General features: G+C 44.1%; 1 protein-coding gene across 1 annotated transcript; it reads right to left on the reverse strand.

Moving 5' to 3' along the window:
* Positions 1 to 1,752: 1,752 nt before the first annotated feature.
* On the reverse strand, positions 1,753 to 18,522 carry dnaaf11 (dynein axonemal assembly factor 11). Its single transcript, XM_086077407.1, has 12 exons — positions 18,211 to 18,522; positions 16,784 to 16,951; positions 16,609 to 16,686; positions 14,423 to 14,595; positions 12,821 to 12,990; positions 12,491 to 12,643; positions 8,692 to 8,769; positions 8,526 to 8,591; positions 7,883 to 7,952; positions 7,126 to 7,221; positions 6,902 to 6,993; positions 1,753 to 2,749 (listed from the first exon to the last, which is right to left on the reverse strand). Exons 1-12 carry the CDS (start codon positions 18,218 to 18,220, stop codon positions 2,557 to 2,559), a joined length of 1,347 nt encoding a protein of 448 aa, XP_085933533.1. The 5' UTR covers positions 18,221 to 18,522; the 3' UTR covers positions 1,753 to 2,556.
* Positions 18,523 to 19,730: the final 1,208 nt, after the last annotated feature.

Consider the following 19,730-nt stretch of genomic DNA (forward strand, 5'->3'; position numbering starts at 1 on the left):
AGAAGAGGGGAGGAAGAAGTCAGAAAGAGAAGAGGGAGAAGGAAAGAAAGGAGAACAAACAAGGGAAGAAGCGAGAAAGTGGATAGGGAGGAAGAGAGGAAGAGAGAGGAAGAGAAGATGGATTGAAAGGAGAGCAAAAACAGGAAGAGGAGGAAGAGAAGATCCTGAGAAAGGAGAGGAAAGAAGTGAGCAGGATGAGAAAGAAGCCAGGATGAAATGAGCAACGAGAGAGGAGAAAGTGAGAAAATTTAAAACGAGTGAGAAGAAAAGGAAGACAAAAAAGAAGTGTGATATGAAGTGACGTGAGGGAGAGAGGGAGAGAAGTGAGCAACTGAAGAAAGAAGGCGATGGAAAAAAGAAAATAGAAAGAAAAAGAGGAATCGGGAAAGAGGAGAAAATGAGAAGAAAACAAGCGAGGAAGAAGAGAGGATGGAGAAGGAAGAGGAGAGGAAGACGTGATGGACGAGCAAACGTGGAATTTTTGCAGGCGAGTTTTGCGTCTGTCCTCAAACCGTCATTTACAAGCAGTTCTTCACACTCAATGGAACAAAAGTCCGCCCGGTCGACAATCCTCCTCCAAACAACGAACTCACTTGCCTAATAAAAGTGTCTCCGAAGAAGAATGCGAGCTGAAAGGCCGGACTTATTAAAGAGGGTTTTACCTCAGCGTGCAAGTGGCGAAGGTGCCAACATCTTGGCCGCTCTTCTCCGCTCACGTCGACAAGCCCATGCCGATTGGTTCGCCAGTCGCCCAGCGCGCATCCGCTCCATTTGGGTTTTCCCGACATTCTGGAAGGGTGCGGTAGGAACACAAAAACAAAAAACAACTACCAATCACAACTGTCGTTTGGTAGGTGAGTGAGGTCGACCCGATGGCGACGTCGCCAGGAGGATCGATAAGGAGTCGCAGAAAAACTGGTGTTGGAAGTTCTCCAGATCGGTCATGGTCTCGAGAACACTTTTTTTAAGTGTCGTATCTCGGAATGGACTCGGCAGACTGGCTTTTTCAGCAAGACCGGTCGAGACCAGGCCAGTACGACTGCGGTCAAGAAATAACACAAAGTGCTTGCGTGCTCGTCTTCCCGGTGGCGCCAAGAGTGTCACGCGAACTGCAAGCCTCTGAAAAATTCGACAAAATGTCGGCAAACTCTTTAGTAGGTTTCCAAAACCAGAAGGAGTTACTTTGTGAAGCGGCATGTGAGCGGAACATTCTGCGCTGGATGACATGGCAACGGGACGAGCGAGACGCGAGGGTTGTAGCTTGAGGGATGGAAATTCTCAAGTTGCTAAGCTAGGTAACGTTTTCTTTTCGGAAGTTTGCAGTTGCAAGTTGGCTTTTCTTAAGATGGTGGTTGTTGGCTAGCTAACGTTGACGTTACGCTAGCTATGTGAGCTGGAGTTGATTACTACTGAGCAAAAACGCAAGCCGCGCTACAACACCCTGGTGCGTTGTCGTGCACGGACTTCAGAGCGTACTTCCGAACGCGGTCAATATTACAGCCGAAGTTAGCTTGTGTGGCAGAAAAGCGGGACATATTTGAAGTGGACAGCGTCCTCTGCTGGCGTTCCGGCCGCAGAAAGTCAGAAATGAAACCTGAAAACTACACTTGATTGTCCTGCTAACTCTCGACCAAGTCTTAGTCTTCTTTCGGTATCGATGCTCTCTGGTCTCGATAATGTCTTGGTCTCAGTTGGTGTGGGTCTTCAGTACAACACTAGTAAATACAAATTAGCCTAGTGGATACACAAAAATATGAAAAAGAGACTTTATTACTCCGTGGACGGGTTTTGGTCTCAAATGTCATACCATCATTGTTGTAGGGATTTTGTCACAGAATGGAGCAGAAAGTTAACCGGAAACTACTTTATTGATCACTGGCAAGAACGGAAGTATGTCACGGACCTGGCGCAAAGTCAGGAAACACAAAGAACTGACTTAAAAGTTGGGAGCGAGGAAAGAGGAAGTGAAGAGAGGAGTAAAAGTGAGGTCGGATGGTGGGTGGGAGGAGTCTGGAAGACGAGCATAAAGTGAGGAGGAAGACAGGAAGAAATATGCAAGAGAGGACGAGCAAATAGGAAGAGAGAAGCAAAGTCCCAAGTGGTCCTTCCTGACCCGAATGTGCCGGGTGAGTCAGCAGTTGAGGAGGACTTTGTGTCGTCACGGCAACAGACACAAAATAGATGAAACAGACGACAAGCAGACAAGGATATGATTTCACATGATTTGTTGTTTGTCTGTCGGCTCTTTTTTTTTGGTCCGTTTCATTCCAAATGCTTACCAAACGTAAAGGTGATGTCCTCAACGATTACAAGAAGGCGTCCCAGTCAGGTTGGATTGATTGACGAGTCAGAAAAAGACCTTAAGAAGTGTTTCGGGTCCTCCGGAGACATCGCATACTCAAGGACGAAGCCAAGCAGACCAAAGTCATTGATTATGACTTTTCTTTCTTCTGCACGAGTCCACCTTATATTGTCTTCTCAGCAGTTTCTTCTTCTCATCTTCTTGATCTTCCTTGAGTGGATGACCCCCCTTTGCCGTTCTGTGACGGGGTTAGGTCAAATGAGTGGCGGGACGTCGGGGTCGTCCACAAATCCCTCCGAGGGTTCATCGTCAGGAGGAGCGTCGACGGTGGGATTCCAGCCAGAAGCTTCCAGTGGCCCTTCGACGGTATGGTGACGTGTTACGATGTTGGCGATGTCCACGGTTCCACTGGCGTCCACTTCCAGCTTCTCTGGAATGGAACGCTCTCTGGGGAGTCAACAATATAAAATCAAAAATATACATTGTGTGGGTAAGCAGTATGAATGTTGGCAACTGCTGTGTTGGATGAGGTAGGTAGGTAAGTCGCTAGCAGGGTTGGGGAATCTCGGCCCAGAAAGTAAAAACCGCCACAGATTGCCTTGAGCCACAAGTACTTCTACTCAACTGGCAGGTAAACAAGCTCATCTCCACCTGTTTAGTAGAAGTAGCTGTGGCTAAAGCCAAGCTGTTTCAGTGTTTTTACTTTCGCGAACTGGATTCCCCAACCCTGGTCTCGAGGTCAGTCAGTGCATCGTAGGTAGGTAGGTCGGTAAGGTCATTAGTCGCTTGGTGGGTCTTTGGGTCAAACAAAGGGTCAGCCACTCAGTCACTGGATTATTTGGTCTGTCTGTCATGTAGTAGCGTGACAGTCTGCTGGGGGGTCAACTAGTCTGTCAGTTAATTGGTGGGTCACTAGTTCAGTTTGTCGGATAAAAGGTCTGGGAGTTAGCCACTGAGTTGGTGGGTCAGTTGCTTGGATGACTGGTCAGTTAGTTGTGGAAGATGGGTTAGTGGCCTAAGTCATTGTGTTGGTGGGTTGGCAGGTGTCAGTTAGTCGGTTAGTAGGTTGGTTAGCCGGCAGGTGGGTCGGTGGCGATTGGTGGGTTAGTAAGTTGGTCAGTTACTGACTTAGTGGGTGGGTTAGTTGGACAGCGGGTAGGTGACTCAGTCAGGGTGTTGTGTTCGTCGGATGAGGGGTTACTTTGTCGTAGGTCAGTCAGTCGGACACTGGGTTTGGTGGAACGGTGGCTGAGTTAGCAGACCAGTTAGACGGTGGCTCAATCTATAGGCAGTTTAATCGGACAGTGGTTCAGCGCGTTGCTTGATGGTCGGTAGTTAGTTCGGTTAGTCAGTAGGTGGGAACAAGGCGAAGTCACAGGGTCGATTGATCAGCTGGTCAGAAGGTCGGTTATTAGCTGGCCGCTGGGTATGTGGCGTCGTTGGCTCAGTCAAAGGATCTCTCGGTCAGTGGGCCAGTGAAACGGTCAGTCAGTCACTTGGTTGGCGTGTCCAAAAATAGCTCCACTGTCTACAACAATTTGTAACAAGCATTTGTGTGCATTTCTGCAATTTTGATCCATTTGATGACGGACGTTTGGCGACATCGCCTGCATGTTGCTGCGTCACGTGACCTTAAAGAAAGTTTTCCGCTGTGCTGGCCTCGAGCCGGCCTCGAGCCGGCCCTCACTGATGGCTTTCTAATTGAGTTTGACGCAGCCGGCGTGACAGCCTCAGCGACTTCTGCTTAGCGTCAGGGGACCATGTCCGTGTCACAGGTCCCATCTTAAGCCCATCTGCCAGCGTGCAGATAAGAGGAAGACTAAAGCAATCACTGCTGGTTGTCGTCTTCTGCACGGCCGGATAGACACCCGCAGATAGTCAAAGACCCGTCGGCACTACACTGCCAAATCACCTGATCCGCTAAGAAACTGGTGTACTCATTGGAATCCATAGTCAAGTTTCCATCCAAATGTTTAAAATTTTTTAAGTGAATTTAGTGAAAATGCGCAAAAGGGACATGCGACTTACGCCGAAGAAGACTAGGAAGCGACTGCGCCGTGCAATGACCTTATATGAGTTTACTTTTGTCATTCTTGATAAACTGTAGCGTTCCTTTGCAGTTTTTCCTCAAAAATTGCATTAATATTCCCTTCTTTAATTAATTCCAAAAATATTTCAGTTTTGTCGTTCCCCCCAAACATACCCTACTTTATCGTCCGACATTGCTTTGTGACTACAAACGTACGTGTGACGTCATATCCGATCAAGACATGTATCCGGTCTTGCCAGCGTTCATTTGCAAAACATTTCCATAGCCAAAATTTGAATTTTCCTTTTTTTCCAATATGCTTCCAAATCTACCCCCTCTTAGTGTAAAAACTTTTTTTGTGAATTTTGGGCCCTTTTTCGAATTTCTAGCGTTTCTATTCAGTTTTATTTTCGCATTTCTTGAAAATTTGAATAAAAATGGGTGGGTGGAAACCCCACTATTGACTACATCCCAATCATTATGTGGGATATGTCATAATGTTTGAAAAAAAAAAAAAAAAGAAGATGTACGGACCTGAATTGACACAATGACAAAAGCGTCTTGTGTTTGTGGTTTAGGTATTTTCCAATTTCGTTGTTTTCGTACTTGTACCCGCAACAACGGGTAAAAAAAAGGTCTAATCTAATCTAAAAATAAATAAACAAATAAATAAAAGTAGTTGTACAAAAAAGTTACAAGCGACAGACAGACTTTCCATCATCTGTTTTGTGGAAGGAATTGACTTAACAAGTACGTGAAAATTGTTTAGTTGTCTTGCATTTTGAGTAATCTAGCTAAACGCGCTAGCTAGGCAGGCTCCCAAGTAGGATTAGAGTACGCTGGTATGTTTTGATTGACTTTTTCTCTGATCCATCGCTGTACTGTGGTGGAAGATCAAACCCGGGCTGGTTTGTACGTTTCTTGGGGTGGTAAATCCTTACTGGCTGGGACCGCTGCCCCCTTTTCTTGAGCTCGCTCGCTAGCCAGGACCCTCATCTTACTGTTATCTGTTCATAATCTGTTTTTATGTAAAGTGACTTCAAGTACCCTGAAAAGCATCTTATTGCTGCCTGTCTGGAGTAATGGCCGCCCTTGTACGTGAAATAAGAAGTCATTTGTGAGGATTTAAACTACGCGTTTAGGGTTTCGGGACAGCTTAGCAAGCTAGCACGTTAGCATGCAAGTGAGCAGAACACGAGGATGGACGTCGTCACAAAGGCAACAAAAGTGCCGGTCACGTGTCTCAAGCGATGAGGATGTTGCAGATGTTGCAACATTCGGGCAGGTCGTTTGTTGCAAGGATGCCAGGGGTCAGGGTTCGCGCAGGAGGCGTAAACAAACATCACGTAATCAGTCCCGAGGGACGCCATCAGTCTCTGGCGAAAAACGTCCAGCGCTGCATTATTGGAACGCGATGAATATTCAAAAAAACACTCACAGGTTAGATGCTTAATCAACTCGCTTGCCTTTCTCCCTCAACTTTGACCTCTCACGCAGACGACCTGACCGAGGGGTTAATGCCATGGTGTCACATAAACATGAATGAAAATGCAATTTATATTATAATTATATTATAAGAATATAGACAAAATGAGTAAGCTGAAAAATCAAGAAATGACCTTTTGACCTTTCGAAACCCAAACATCACATTTTCATGTCACACGGAACTTTTAACTTCCCCACCATGAGCTGCTGGTCATGATGTCATCATGATGTCATCAGTGAGCAGATCAAACCCAATCACACGCTGAGGTCGCCCTAATGGCGTCCACGGGGGAATAAATCAGCTGTCAGCTTATTTGATCAAACGCTTCATTAAAGACGGCGGTCAACAGGGCAGCAGGGGGCGCCGGGCTGAAGGACGACAAGCCGCCCCGCTCGTAAAATGCCGAGAAGGACACGGAAAAGCAACGCGTTTCATAAACACTACAAACAACCCTTGCTGGTGTCATCAGTGACACAAGAAATCATGAATAATGGAGGTGGATAATAGATATTATTTTTGTATTTTATTTCATAAAAAAAAAATAATAATAATATTATTGAATCTCGTTTTTATTTTTGTATTTATTTTTACACGCACACACACATATATAAAAAAATATATATATATATAAAAAAAAATATATTATTGAATCTCGTTTTTATTATTGTATTTATTTTTACACGCACACACACATATATATATATATATATATATATATATATATATATATATATATATATATATATATATATGTGTGAACAACCCATCCACGTTCGTGTATTCTTATTCATAGCTGGAGTTGTTTATTATTATTATTAGTTAGTTTTGGTGTCGTTCCTTGGTTTGTGTGCCAGCAGTTGCTGCATTTTGTTTTCGACCCAGTTTGTAAACACTTGAATTTATTGTAAAAAACAAAAAAACGGTTTTCCTTACGCTAGCTTTTTCATTTTTCATTCAGTTGTGCAACCGCTCTGACCTTTTTGTTTTGTGTCACCTTGGCGACAGAGAGCGATCCATTCCCCGTCTTGTCCCCTTTTCATCATGTTCTGCGCTTAGCCTAAACGCTGCGTCACAATGGCTTTACCTTTTCTTGCTGTCAGACGAGCTGCAGTGGCGCCGGCGGTCGCCTTTGGACGGACGCGTGGCGGCTTTTGTCGCCTTGATTTCACCTCGAGCCTTCAAAGTAAGAAGAAGTCACGATGACGAGGTTGTAATTGTGTCACATGCACAACAATTAGCGGCCGGACGCTTCAATTAGGAGTCAATCCAACGCACGCTATGAACGTGTACATGAGCCTGTGTACGTACCCTGGGCATGAGGAGCAGCAGGTGTCCCGTGGTCTGCGACCTCTGCGCTGTCGAGCTGTCGGGCTTGACCTCAGCCGGCAGAACCAGCTGAAATATCTGCGCATTTATCATTTTAGCGTTAATAACAAGCAGGTTAATCATGACTGGACATTTTTTTATGACGTGCATTCCACAAGCCAACGGGACGTACAGGACGTGAGGTTCAAGGGAACCGCGTTGAGTTCATCACCTTGCAGAAAAGCCACCCGGTTGACCCCCGCCATAAAACATGGCCCCCCACGCAGTGTGTGGACTTCAATTTGCCGGTCGGCGTGAAAACATGGCGACGAATGAGGCGAGCGCAATTGATCTGTCGGGCCGGAAGGTCGCCAGGAGGGGCCGAGGCGGCCCAAACGGCAGCATGTCGCGCGCTTGACCTCCCCCCTGGGACCCCTTCGCCAATGTGGTCCAGTCTGCTGACGGTGCAAAAATGAACTTTTGCTGACTCACAGGCGCCAAAACCTAATCTGCGGCATCACGCTTTTCACTGGCCGTCCAGCATGTGCGCACCAGCGGGAACATCCTCACCATGACGACCATGGTGACCGTCGCCGTGACAACAGTCACGCTGCAGGAGTAACTTCTTTACATCTCCACGACGACAGTGAAGATACTTGTGTCACTTTACATCAACATGGCAACGATGATGCAACGGACGCCACTTGATCTCTTCTTGCCCTCATGTCATTAAGACGCCCATCGGTCGGCCATTACCTACTTTTCCTTTGACGGCGACTTTGACATACGTTGGCTGCACGTCCACGTCCATCAGCGAAGTGTCCATGTGCCTGTGAGGTGGGGAAGGAGAGCCGGGGTTGGGGTGGGGGGGAGGGGCCACAAGGAGATAATAAAACATTTGTCACCTCTGAAGTAACGACAGGCTAGGGATGGGCGAGTACCGATATCACGTATCGGTATCTGCATTGAACCGATACCCGGCCTCATTTCAAGGTATCGCATTTGCGTCGGATGCCCTTTTATGGCCGTTTTACGATCAGGAACCAGAAATGAGAAAAGTAGAAAATTGACATTACAGTCATTTTGTGCAGTTTTAAGGAGAAAAAAAATGCAATACTGGGGTGGTATTGCTATTTGGTATCGGTGACTACTCAAGAGTTGAAAAATATATATTGATCGAATCAAATTAATTTTCTTTTTCATAACCCAATAGTGGGTTCATAAAACCATTAATTGACCTTTATAAGTCGAATTGAATCCATTTTGGAAATCTGCATCGATACCCAGCCCTTCGCAAGAGTTGAGTACGTGTACTGGTATCGGTGTGAAAAAAAGTGGTATTGAACATTCCTAATAGTACCGCAACTGCTCGTGAGTTTCTAAATGTGTGTGCGTGTGCGTGCCTGTACACTGCCAGGTCTAAAACGATCCTGTTGCTGTTGTCGTCTTCCGTCAGCGCGAAGTCCAGCCTGCAAAGTCAGAAAAGTTTGTCGTTCAACATCAGACGTTACTTGATACACTGCGCGCGCGTGTGCGTGCGTGCGTGCGTGCGTGCGTGCATAGTCATACTTGGGCTCATTGACATTCAGGACTCGTCCATCAGCAGTTATCAGAGTCCTCGGGGGCTTCACTTTCTTCTCGTTGCCTCTGCAGGGACACACAACACCATCAACTGAGCTTGTGTGTGTGTGTGTGTGTGTGTGTGTGTGTGTGTGTGAGAGACTGACAAATGACTGTACAGAATGTTGATATGATGTGCTCCAAGAGGTGAAGGACCACCCCGCCCCCTCCGCCCCCCCCTTCGCCCCCCCCCCCCCCTCCATGCAGGAGCACGATGACAATATATCACACAGGATGCTACTGTAGGATACACACAGGTTGAGCCATGAAAATGGAGCGTCCGTGGAGTGAACCCTGAGCAGCAGGCGAGGGGTGGCCCAGCGGTCGAGGCCGCGGCGAGCGCCTCGTCGTTGTAAATGCGTCGCCGTGACCGGTCACGGTGACAGCTCGCTGTCGAGTGTCCGTCTGGAACGAAAGTGGCGCTGAGCTGAGACGCCCTCTGACACACCGCTTCCTTTAAGGCCTCGGCGGACCACGTGGAACGAGCCGCGATTGATCATCAACACTGGATCATACTCGTCCACAAGTAGATCACATTGATTGAACCAAAACGGATCACACTTGATAGCACGCCGGATGGATCGCCCTCATTTGCAATGGATCCAACTGCACCACACTCGGTCACAGTTGACCGCAATGGATCACGCTTGATCAAATCCAAGCCCACACCGGATCATACCGGATTGATCACACTGGATCCTGTTGCACTGGACCACAACTGGATCACATTCGAGACAGCCCATGTGGGTCACACTGGACCTCATAAAATCCCAATGGACTACACAGTAACATACTCAACCACAGTGGTGTCCAAACTCAGTGTCCAAACTCAGTCTTGCAGGTTTTGGTTGTTTCCTTTCTCTAACACACCTGAAGCTCACAGCACACTCTGAATAAGCGTGTTCACAATCCCGTTCCTTAGAAACAGGTGCGTTGGAGCAGGGAAACATCCAAAACACGCAGGACTCCGGCCCTCGAGGACCGAGTTTGGACACACTGCATTAGATGTTAGTGGATCAAACGAGACCACACTTGATCACATTCTGCCCCCAGTGGATCAATACTGGACCTTATAAGATCACATTGGACTACCACTCTGGATCATATTTGACCACAGTGGGTCACTCAACTGCACTGGTTCCAACTAGACCACACTTGACTGCAATGGATCACACTTGATCAAATCCAGCCCCACACTGGATCATAGGAGTGTCAGAAAAAATCGATTCGGCAATATATCGCGATATTACAGCGCGCAATTCTCGAATCGATTCGATATGCGGCCGAATCGATTTTTAAACATACATTTTTTTTATGGGAATATTCAACAAAACGTCTTACTTAAGTTTAGGATTCACACATTAAGCATGGAAGAATGTTATATTAATGGAACATTAAGCCTTAATATTTTATTTCAGTGCAGTTCAAACATGAAACAGACTGCAACCTGTTTGTTAAAAGCCTGAATTTTCAGATAAATAAAGACATTTTCATACAAATCTTACAGTGTATATGTACAAGTTTACTGATTAGTATTTTCTAAATTTGAGTTTTAAAAAAATAATCGCAATAATCAATTTATAGATTCGTATCGGGATTAATCGGCATCAAATTGAATCGTGACCTATGAATCGTGAGACGAATCAAATCGCCAGGTACGAGGCAATTCACACCCATAGTGGATCATGCTTGATCAATCACAATAGATCCAGCTGGACCCCACATGATCACATCGGACCACAACTGGCTCGCACTGGAGTACACTGGATCCAACTAGACCACACTTGACTGCAATGGATCACACTTGATCATATACAGCGCTAAAATGGATCATGATTGATGACTACTGGACCAACACAGGATCACCTTGAACCAAAACTGGGTCACACTGGACTTCATAAGCTCACACCGGACTACAATGGATCATACTCAAACACACTGGATCCAACTAGATCACACTTGATCCAATCCAGCCCCACACTGGCTCATACTTGATCGATCACAATATATCGGCCATATACAACCAGGATTTATCACACTAGATCCTGCTGCACCAACATAGGATCACCTTGAACCACATCTGGATCACACTGGACTTCATAAGATCACACCGTAGTACAACGGATCATATTCGACTACACTGGATCAAATTAGCGCACATGAGATCACAGATGACAGTGGATCAAACTAGACCACGCTTGATCACATTCAACCCCCCAGTGGGTCAATACTGGATCTCTTAAGATCACATTGGACTACCACTCTGGATCATACTTTACCACACTGGATCACACTTGATTACATATCAACCCCACGCTGGATAAATAACTAAACCACAACTGCATCACAGTGGACCATTCTGGACCCGACTCAACCACACCGAATCACGCTCGAGCGCATCCGACCCCATACCGGGCAGAAGAGAACAGGCGGAGCCCCCAAGAGCGCACTGGATGGACAGCACTAAAGATTGCAGCGGTTGCGTCTGCAGCAGCGGGCGTTGCTGAGTGGCAAGTGACGCTGAGGAGAAGGATGCAGGTGGATGGAGTGATGCGGTGGCGACATCCAGTGGTGAGACGCGGAACCTGCGGCTCATCATGACTGACTTTCCATTTGGTGAAAACAGAGGGTCGGGACGTGACGCAAAGCTTTTCATCAGGCTTCAAACAATTCCACATGTGATGTGATAGCAAGAAAAACGAAAGAATATTTCAAATAAGGTCAAGTTTGTTGTTGCTGTTTTATTGATTTTTTTGTTGTTGTTGCTGATGCTGATCTCTTTTTCTTTTTTTTTTATTACTAAAAAGCATTTGGTCTGACCCGCATATATTTAATTATCATGAAAACCCTGATTATGAAATGACTCGCATGTCTGGTATCACAATTGCACGTCTGATGTTTGTAAACAAATCATGTCAAAATTGGTAAAGAATTGGACGAGTTCGGAAGAATTTATTAGTCATTTGAGTCGGATGTGTGTCTTCTTTACTCTTGACCTCCGCCCAACCCCCGAGACGGGTTCACCAACCTCGGGGGTTCAAATTGTTCAATTGAACCCGTCTTAAGAACCACCGAGCTAAATTAGGTTAGGTAGGGGATGGCGCATTGAAATGCATTACACCACAAAAATAAAATGCTGATAAATACTAAATATACTGAACGAGGGAAAAATGCAGAAAAAAAGCCAAAAATATTTTAAACATATAAATTTTTTTAAATAAATAAAAAATCTAATAATAAAACGGTATGAGATTTTTTCTAATAGGTTTTCTGGTGAGCTAACAAATACACGCACGCACGCACGCACGCACATACACATACTCACCCACACACACACACACACAAAAAAAAAAAAAAAAATATATATATATATATATATATATATATATATTAAAAAAAAAAAAAAGAGCAATGATGATGACATTTCCGAATGAACAATACTGAGCTCTTAGAGAAGAAAAAGAAAAAAATAATAAAAAAAAAAAAAAAAAAAAAATCTGTAGATCAACGGATATTGTTGTTTTTTTTACCCCAAAATGAGAAAAATGTGGATTTGGCATTATTTATAGCTTACTCGGGCAGGAATAGCCCACTTGAGATCAATTGTGACTCTTGCACTCAAAAGAGTTTAGCACCCTAGATTTCGACTCTTCAATGAAGCTAACATGCTAACTCCAGACAGGACGGCTCGAACCCCCACAACCTCAGAAGCGTGAAGCAAAGATGCTGACCACCCGCGATGACTCACTTCTCCTTGGCCTTCCTGTTGGCCTCCTGGTGGCGGTGAACCTCCAGCCGGGATTCCGGAGTGAAGGGACACGGCGTGTGCCAGAACTCCTTCTCCCGTCGCTCCTCGTCCGACTGGCTCGCCTGCTCCTGCTTCTCCTCCGAGTCGGGAGCGCTGCGGACCAAAAGAGTCGTTCAAGCAGACGAGATAGAAAGTCGCGGCGCTCGGAATCGTTCGCTCCCACCCGACTCCCAGATGACAGCACGTTTTAGGGAGTCGGGAACGAGTGTATGACTCCCAGCCCTGCCTTGTAAACTTGACCGAATCCATCCTTGCAGACATGACTCGTACCCACTTCCTGCTTCCTCGGCCCGCTTCTTGTTGACCTCCTCCTCTTCCTTCTCGAGGGCGTTCTTGCTCAGGTATTCGTCCTCCTGCTCCAGGACACGCCTCCTCAACTGGACCAGGCCTTGATTGGCCGCGATGCGCTCGGACCGCGTTACCTCAGTGCCGTCCAGACACTGAACACAGACAAGAGAGAATGAGACTACTTGAAAATCCGTAAACCTTACCTGAAAACCCAACTTTAAACTAGGGGTGTCAGGAGCGTAACATTTTTAATCGAAATTAATCGCATGACTTCAATAGTTTAACTCACGATTAATCGTAACTTTTATATCGATTCTAAATGTACAATAAAATGTACATTTTTTTTTCATACTCTTGTTAACATAAAAGTGGGGAAAAAATGTTTCATAAAAGTACGGCTGCATCTTTTAGTCATTGATACAGTAATTTCATAATAATTCATAAAATTCAGTTAAAAGAGGTACTGTACTGTAAAAAAATTAATGTGATATTGATTTGTGTTGAGGTCAATATTTCTGCCACTAGATGGCATAATTGCATTTGTAAGACATTGGTGACAGCTCAGTGCATTTTTCTTTTCATATTAAGAGCTATCTAATCTTTAACATGAAGTAACTTGTGAAATTCTGCAAATTTTTTTATTCACAAATATATGCATTATTATTACTGTTAAATTTTGACGTTGCGACTGGAATTCCCCCAGTGCAGGTAAGGAGTGCTCATTAATCGCAGGTTAAAAAAAAATTGTGGCGTGAAAGGAACTTGAAATTAATTCAAACTTAATGCACTATTTTTGACACCCCTACTTTAAACCCAACTTCTTTGAAACCCTAACCCTTGTTTGACACCCTAATTTGAAACCCTATTCTAATTCTAATGCTGGTTATGGTTTTCAAGAAAAATATTCGGGTTTCAAACAAAGAATACAGTTTCAAATAAAGGTCCAGCGTTCGGGCTAAAATTTTAAATTATGGTTGTGGTCTCAAGCTAGGGTTAGGGTTTCAAATTGGGGTTACAAACAAGAGTCCGAGGTCTTAAGGGCAGGTTTCCAAACCGGAGTTCCAAGTTAGTGTTAGTTGTGATGGCTTCAAATTAAGCTTTCAGGTTGAGGTTTTCAAACAAAGGTTAGGGTTTCAAACGAGGAGTCTGAGAAAATGAAAAGATTTGAACGCGTTCGTTATGGCGTTTTTCAACTAGCCTAGCGTTAACCTAGCCTAGCTTTTGTTCGTGGAGTGACGTTAGCATCAATTGATTACGGTGATTCAATCCATGGTCATCATCATAATCAAGTTTTTAAAAAACGACCACTGACGTTCAAACCTAACCATGGCTTAAAAATTGTACTTGCTTGAAACCCTAACCTTGTTTGCAACTCAAACCCTGGCTTAAAACTCCAGCCCGACACCCTAACCCTTGCTTAAAAACATTCATTTCGAACCCTAACCCCACTTTGAAAACACAACTAAAAATCATTGAAAACACCGACTCCATCTTGAAATGTTCATTTTAAACCTACACCCTACCTTGAAGCCCCCCAACCCCCCCCCCCCCCCTCTGCCCTCGGGTTTGCGTGCGACGCCTTACCTTGAGTTGCGGTAGGGCGGCGACGACGTACTTGCGGTAGCCTTCAAAACCGGTGCAGGGGTTCCCCACCAGGAAGAGTTGGCGCAAGTGGATGTTTTCTTTCAGGCTCTCCACGCTGCTCAGACGCCCCACGAAGTTCACCGTCAGATCCAGCTTTTGCAGATTCTCGCAGCCTGCGCAGGCACACACACACACACACACACACAACCACACACACACGCGCACGACTTGAAGGTTTTCAATGAACTTCAATGACGAGCCAGTCTTCAGGAGTGTTAGGAACGTTACGACGGGGGGTTGTGTACTGTCGTGTCTTGTGCCGGCAGGCTCTGTTCTCAGACTATGTTTTTGTTTTGCAGCTACAGCTTGACCAGCAGGTGCGCACAAGACACACACACACACACACACACACACACACACCCACGCCCCCCCCCCCCTCCACACACACACACACCTGAAATCAATCTGTAATCATCTGTTGCAAGCTCCCTCACTTGTACTTTTTGTGTTGTGTGCTTTGTGGATTCAATTTTGAACGTCTTACTGGTTGTCTGCGTTTTTTGGGATCAAGCGCTGCGGAAACGCAACAAATGCGACAACTGGTTTCACCTGGTGTGGAAAATGGTATTCTCGGGACTGCCGTAAAACAAAAGTGAGTTTTTCGGCATTTTTTTTTGCTTACATAGCACGTAAATATTGTTTATGGTATTTTTTTTTTTTTTACTGGGGCCCAAAGTTGCCCAAAATGGCGCACAATCTCATCGCAATTCGAAAAACTACATCCCAGCGCTTCATCCTTCAAACTCTTTCACAACGCTAAATCTATTTTACAGATTGCGTTTGAAATGCATCCTCACGGAGGAAATGTTCCTTTCTCTCCACTTTCCCGGCAGGTAGCGGTTTCTCACCCTTCGTAAACGCTGGAGTCAAAAGTTCACAGCTGCAACGACGGGTAATCGCTTATAGACATTTACAAGCTTATGTGAATAGCACAAACGTGCACGAAGCGTATCCCCGAGGAAAAGAGGCCACTCGGTTATGGCAACCCACAGACTTGCCATCCACTGCAATATGGCGGGCCGAAAAGGCCGCCGCGCAGACCTTGATCGTAGAAGGGGGAACGATTGCAGGGGAGCGAGTGCCGATTAGCGATTCGTGTCCGTAATAGTCGTAATCGGTGTGCTTTTCATGTGACTACAAATCGACTACGAATCTAAAACCTGTCTTTTCAAAGCAACTCTCACTTCTACGACTACGAAGCTTCACGACGCACAAGTTCACGGCCGCGCGTGAACCTCTTCCGCGCCGAAGATCAGAATAGACGTCGAGACCCCCGCGTCATTTCCGACGTCTCAAGTTAGACGTTTGCTAGACGTTATTTTTATACCGATTTTATATACGCCTCGTCTAATATTAGATGTTGAAATAACCGCTAATATATACCAAATGTAAACGCGCCATTCCAGAAGGACGTACAGACGTCTATGAAACCTAGAAGGAGGGATGTCATTGTCATTCCAATCTGTATTCGCAAAACAAAGAAATATCAAAGGAAATTAAAGTCGTCAAAATTGAATGTTAAATCCGATTGTCTAAAACAGGGACCAAATTGAACCTGTGATCCTGACCTTGATGTACTTCCAGGATATGACATCATGTGTTTTTGTAACTTTTAAAAAGGTTTCCGTTCACACAGTGGATCATTTGTTGCTTATTTTTGTTATAGAAGTTGTAGAAAATCGCATTTGATAAATATATTCATGGATTGCAGTCATTCATTCCAATTGTTTTCACTTTTTTTTTTTTACCTTAAGTGACCACCCAACTACTTTTCATTGATGGTGTCCTTTCGTGACGTTTGTGTTTTGCTGCTGTTTACATGAGATTTGATTTATGTAAAGTATGGAGAACCAAAACTGCCCAAATTAAAAACAAATTAATGAATACAATAAAATCCATCCATTTTCTTAACCGCTTGTCCTGGCAAGGGTTGCTGGAGCCTATCCCAGCTGTCTTGGGCAATTTCGGTGTTCAATGAACCTGCTGTGCATGTCTTTGGAATGTGGGAGGAGACCGCAGTATATTTTTGATATCTGTTTTTTTTTCCTCACATTTATTTATTTTTAATTTGGGAAGTTTTGGTCCTCCATATTGAAGCTTGTGCTGTTTAATGCACACAAACTCACCTTGCAGGTTTTCAATGACTTGTATGTTGTTTAAGGCCAGATTCAAATACTCCAGCTTCTTGAGACGGCCCACGTTCTCTACCAGAGGAGAAAAAAAAAAAAAACGGCTAATACTTGTTGTTGGGCTTCGAGCACGCACTCACGCACGCACGCAAACGCGAGACGACGGCCTCACCGATTCTTGGTATGAGGTTGTTCTGCAGGTAGAGGATCTTCAGATCCCTGCACCAGCGCTCGATGTGCTCGATCCTCTCGATGTCCTGCTGGTGCAGGGAGACCTCCTCCAGGGAGAAGATCTCACACTCGTTGTGCTCGGCGCGACGCCGGATCAGATCTTCTGTGACTGCACACACACACGGACGGGTAAGGACGAGTCAGCGCGACTCGCCCGGTCAACGGGTCAGTTCAGTTGCTAAACCAGGAGTAGGACTGGGCCATTAGTGATCTCAGTGTATGTATTTAATTATTTAAATTCATTTTGTTTTGTGTTCCATACAAAATATTTTATGAATAAATGGGAAAAAAACGGAATAGGAAAATGTCAATAGTTTCATGCAATTTGTAGGAAAAATGCTATATTGGGATAAAAAGGTCTATCTTTAAAATGATCTGTCATGATTGGTTTAATAGAAATTGTATGCATCAAAGCAACACCTGTGGTATCAGTACTGGGTAACGGTGACTACCCAAGTATTGAGTATGTGTACTGGTATCAATCTGAAATAAAAGTGGTATCGGACATCCCTTCTTTATATGCTTTCCAGCTGGCAGTTGAAAGACAACATTAAAAAAAATTTGATCATCAAGATTGGACAATAGCATGTTTGTTCTATTTTTTTGCTATATCGCAAGCAAGTTAGCCATGTCCTTTCATCAGCCATTAATCAAACAATTCAGTTAAATCGATACAAAGTTGTTAGTCAGCTCGTAAGGACATTGTACTTTAGTTATCACAATAGGATTGCATTGTACTTACTTAGTTAACTGAGTTAGTGCACCAGAGAACTAGTCAACTAGCAAGTCAGTTCTGTCAATAAAGTTATAAGGTAAATAGCAATCAGTGAGCTAATAATAAAAATGTGTTACAGTCTTGCTAGCTGCCTAGTCGTCAGTCACTTTTATAGTAGTTAGTTAGCTAGTCAGTGAGCCAGACAACCAGTTAGTTATTAGGATTTTTAGGTGGTTAGTAGTTAGCTGCTCAGCCAATCACGCTTTACCGAAGCTGCTTCCCTCGTCAGTGTGGCACCGAATCGAAAGCTAGTTAAGTTCGTCAGTAAGCGGCTGGTTTGATCACAAGACTCAATCTCAACTGGTGAGAGAAACATTGACCTGGTGATCAATACACTAGTTAGTAATGTGTTTAGTTAGCTGGTAAATCACTTTGACAGGAGTGAACCGAAATATGATGGTGCTAGTTAGTGACTTCCTTCATTTGCGCGACTGTTGGCTAGAACAGATGTTTGTTTATTAGTAAGCATTGCAGTTAGTTAGCTAGTATTTGAATCATTCACTTTCACAGTGGTTTGTAGTAGGTTGCTAAATCATTTTTGTACGGAACGAGATGATTGGGGTGAGTTTCTGGAGAGGAAAAAGTGGGCTTACTGTGAACCATCTTTCGTCTCCGTTGTCAGCCGTTGCCATAGAAACTAACACGTCCGTGCTGCGTCCAGGTGCACTGGGAAATACGAACACCACCGGCAGCCAACTTCCTCCAACCCGTCTAGTCAACTTGCACGCAAATCAAAAACCCAGGTGGCTACATATTTTGTTTACAAGTTGCCCCGCGATACAAACAGTTATGTTTTTTTACATTCTCACTTCTAATGTTTGCGTTATTTAAGGATAGCTTCGCAACACGTACGGAAACAGCGAACGTCGCACACTCGCGTAATTATGTCACGTTGTTTCTATCAACTACCACCTTGCTGCCACACAACAACAAAAAAGTTCAATATCTGATCAATTTCACGTTATTAATTTGTAGTTTAAGGTTTTTGTGTGTGTGTGTGTGTGTGTGTGTGTGTGTGTGTGTGTGTGTGTGTGCAAAACCCGGAAGTTGAAGTCCGTGACATCTACACTATAGACACGCGGACTAAAACGTAGAAAAAAGTAAATACTTAATACTTAAATCTTTTTATGTCGTAAATCTATTTAAATACTAACTTCATTTATTTATTATTATTACTAATCTTTTTTTATACGACACAAAAAAATGAGAAATAAAGTCACACAGCGACTTGAATAGGAGAAAAATAATTCAGAAATTTGAATTCAATGAGAATGTATCACGTCATAAAGTGAAAGCGAGCACGTTTTTTGTTTTTGTTTTAAGTCGATACTAAACTTTTTTTCTCCTGGTGTGCCAGCATCACATTTCCGACATTGCCTGAGAAATCATGCAAATATATCTCAAACGACTAACGTGTCATTTAGGTCAATATTTCATGCACGCTCAGTCACGTTCTAATGATCTTTTGGTTAAAAAGAAAGGTAAACACACACATACGTATGATAAACTCAATGTACACGCACATGATATACAAGCCGTTATTCAGAAGGGATCACTTTCATTTTGGGGGTGACAGTCAATTTCCTGTCTCTTGCTTATACAATTAATTGAAAAAAGTGGAAATAAATGTGACATACGATGATACAAGGATGCTAACAAGATGCAAAGTAGGACTTCTTTTTTTTTTAAGGGTGGGAACACTGTTGCCATGGGAATCTAAGATGCGGAATTCAGGAACTATTCTAAATTGAAGACTTTCAAGTGGAATTAAGAAGGACTTGAAATCAATTTAATGCAAAGGGATGTCGTCGTCTTGCATTCACTTGAGAAAACAAACTGAGTAATTCAACTTTCCAAAATTCCAACAACTTTGCAATACTGAATCCTCAGAACTCCAACTTCCATTTTTTTGTGTATTGTTTTGTCGTTTGTTGTTGTAATCTTGTCAATTCCTCTTTTGATTGCCACTTAGTGAAAAATCAACTTGAATGGGAATCTAACGCTAAGAATGTCAAACGATGATGATGATGACGACAAAGCGTGTTTTTCATAACCGACACAATGACGTCATACGTGACGGCGTGCCACTTTTTGAGGTGCACGTTGAGGGAAT

Source organism: Leptonotus elevatus, chromosome 1 (genome assembly GCF_054856555.1).
Source record: "Leptonotus elevatus isolate MCC_2025b chromosome 1, RoL_Lele_1.0, whole genome shotgun sequence".
Classification (NCBI taxonomy): domain Eukaryota; kingdom Metazoa; phylum Chordata; class Actinopteri; order Syngnathiformes; family Syngnathidae; genus Leptonotus; species Leptonotus elevatus.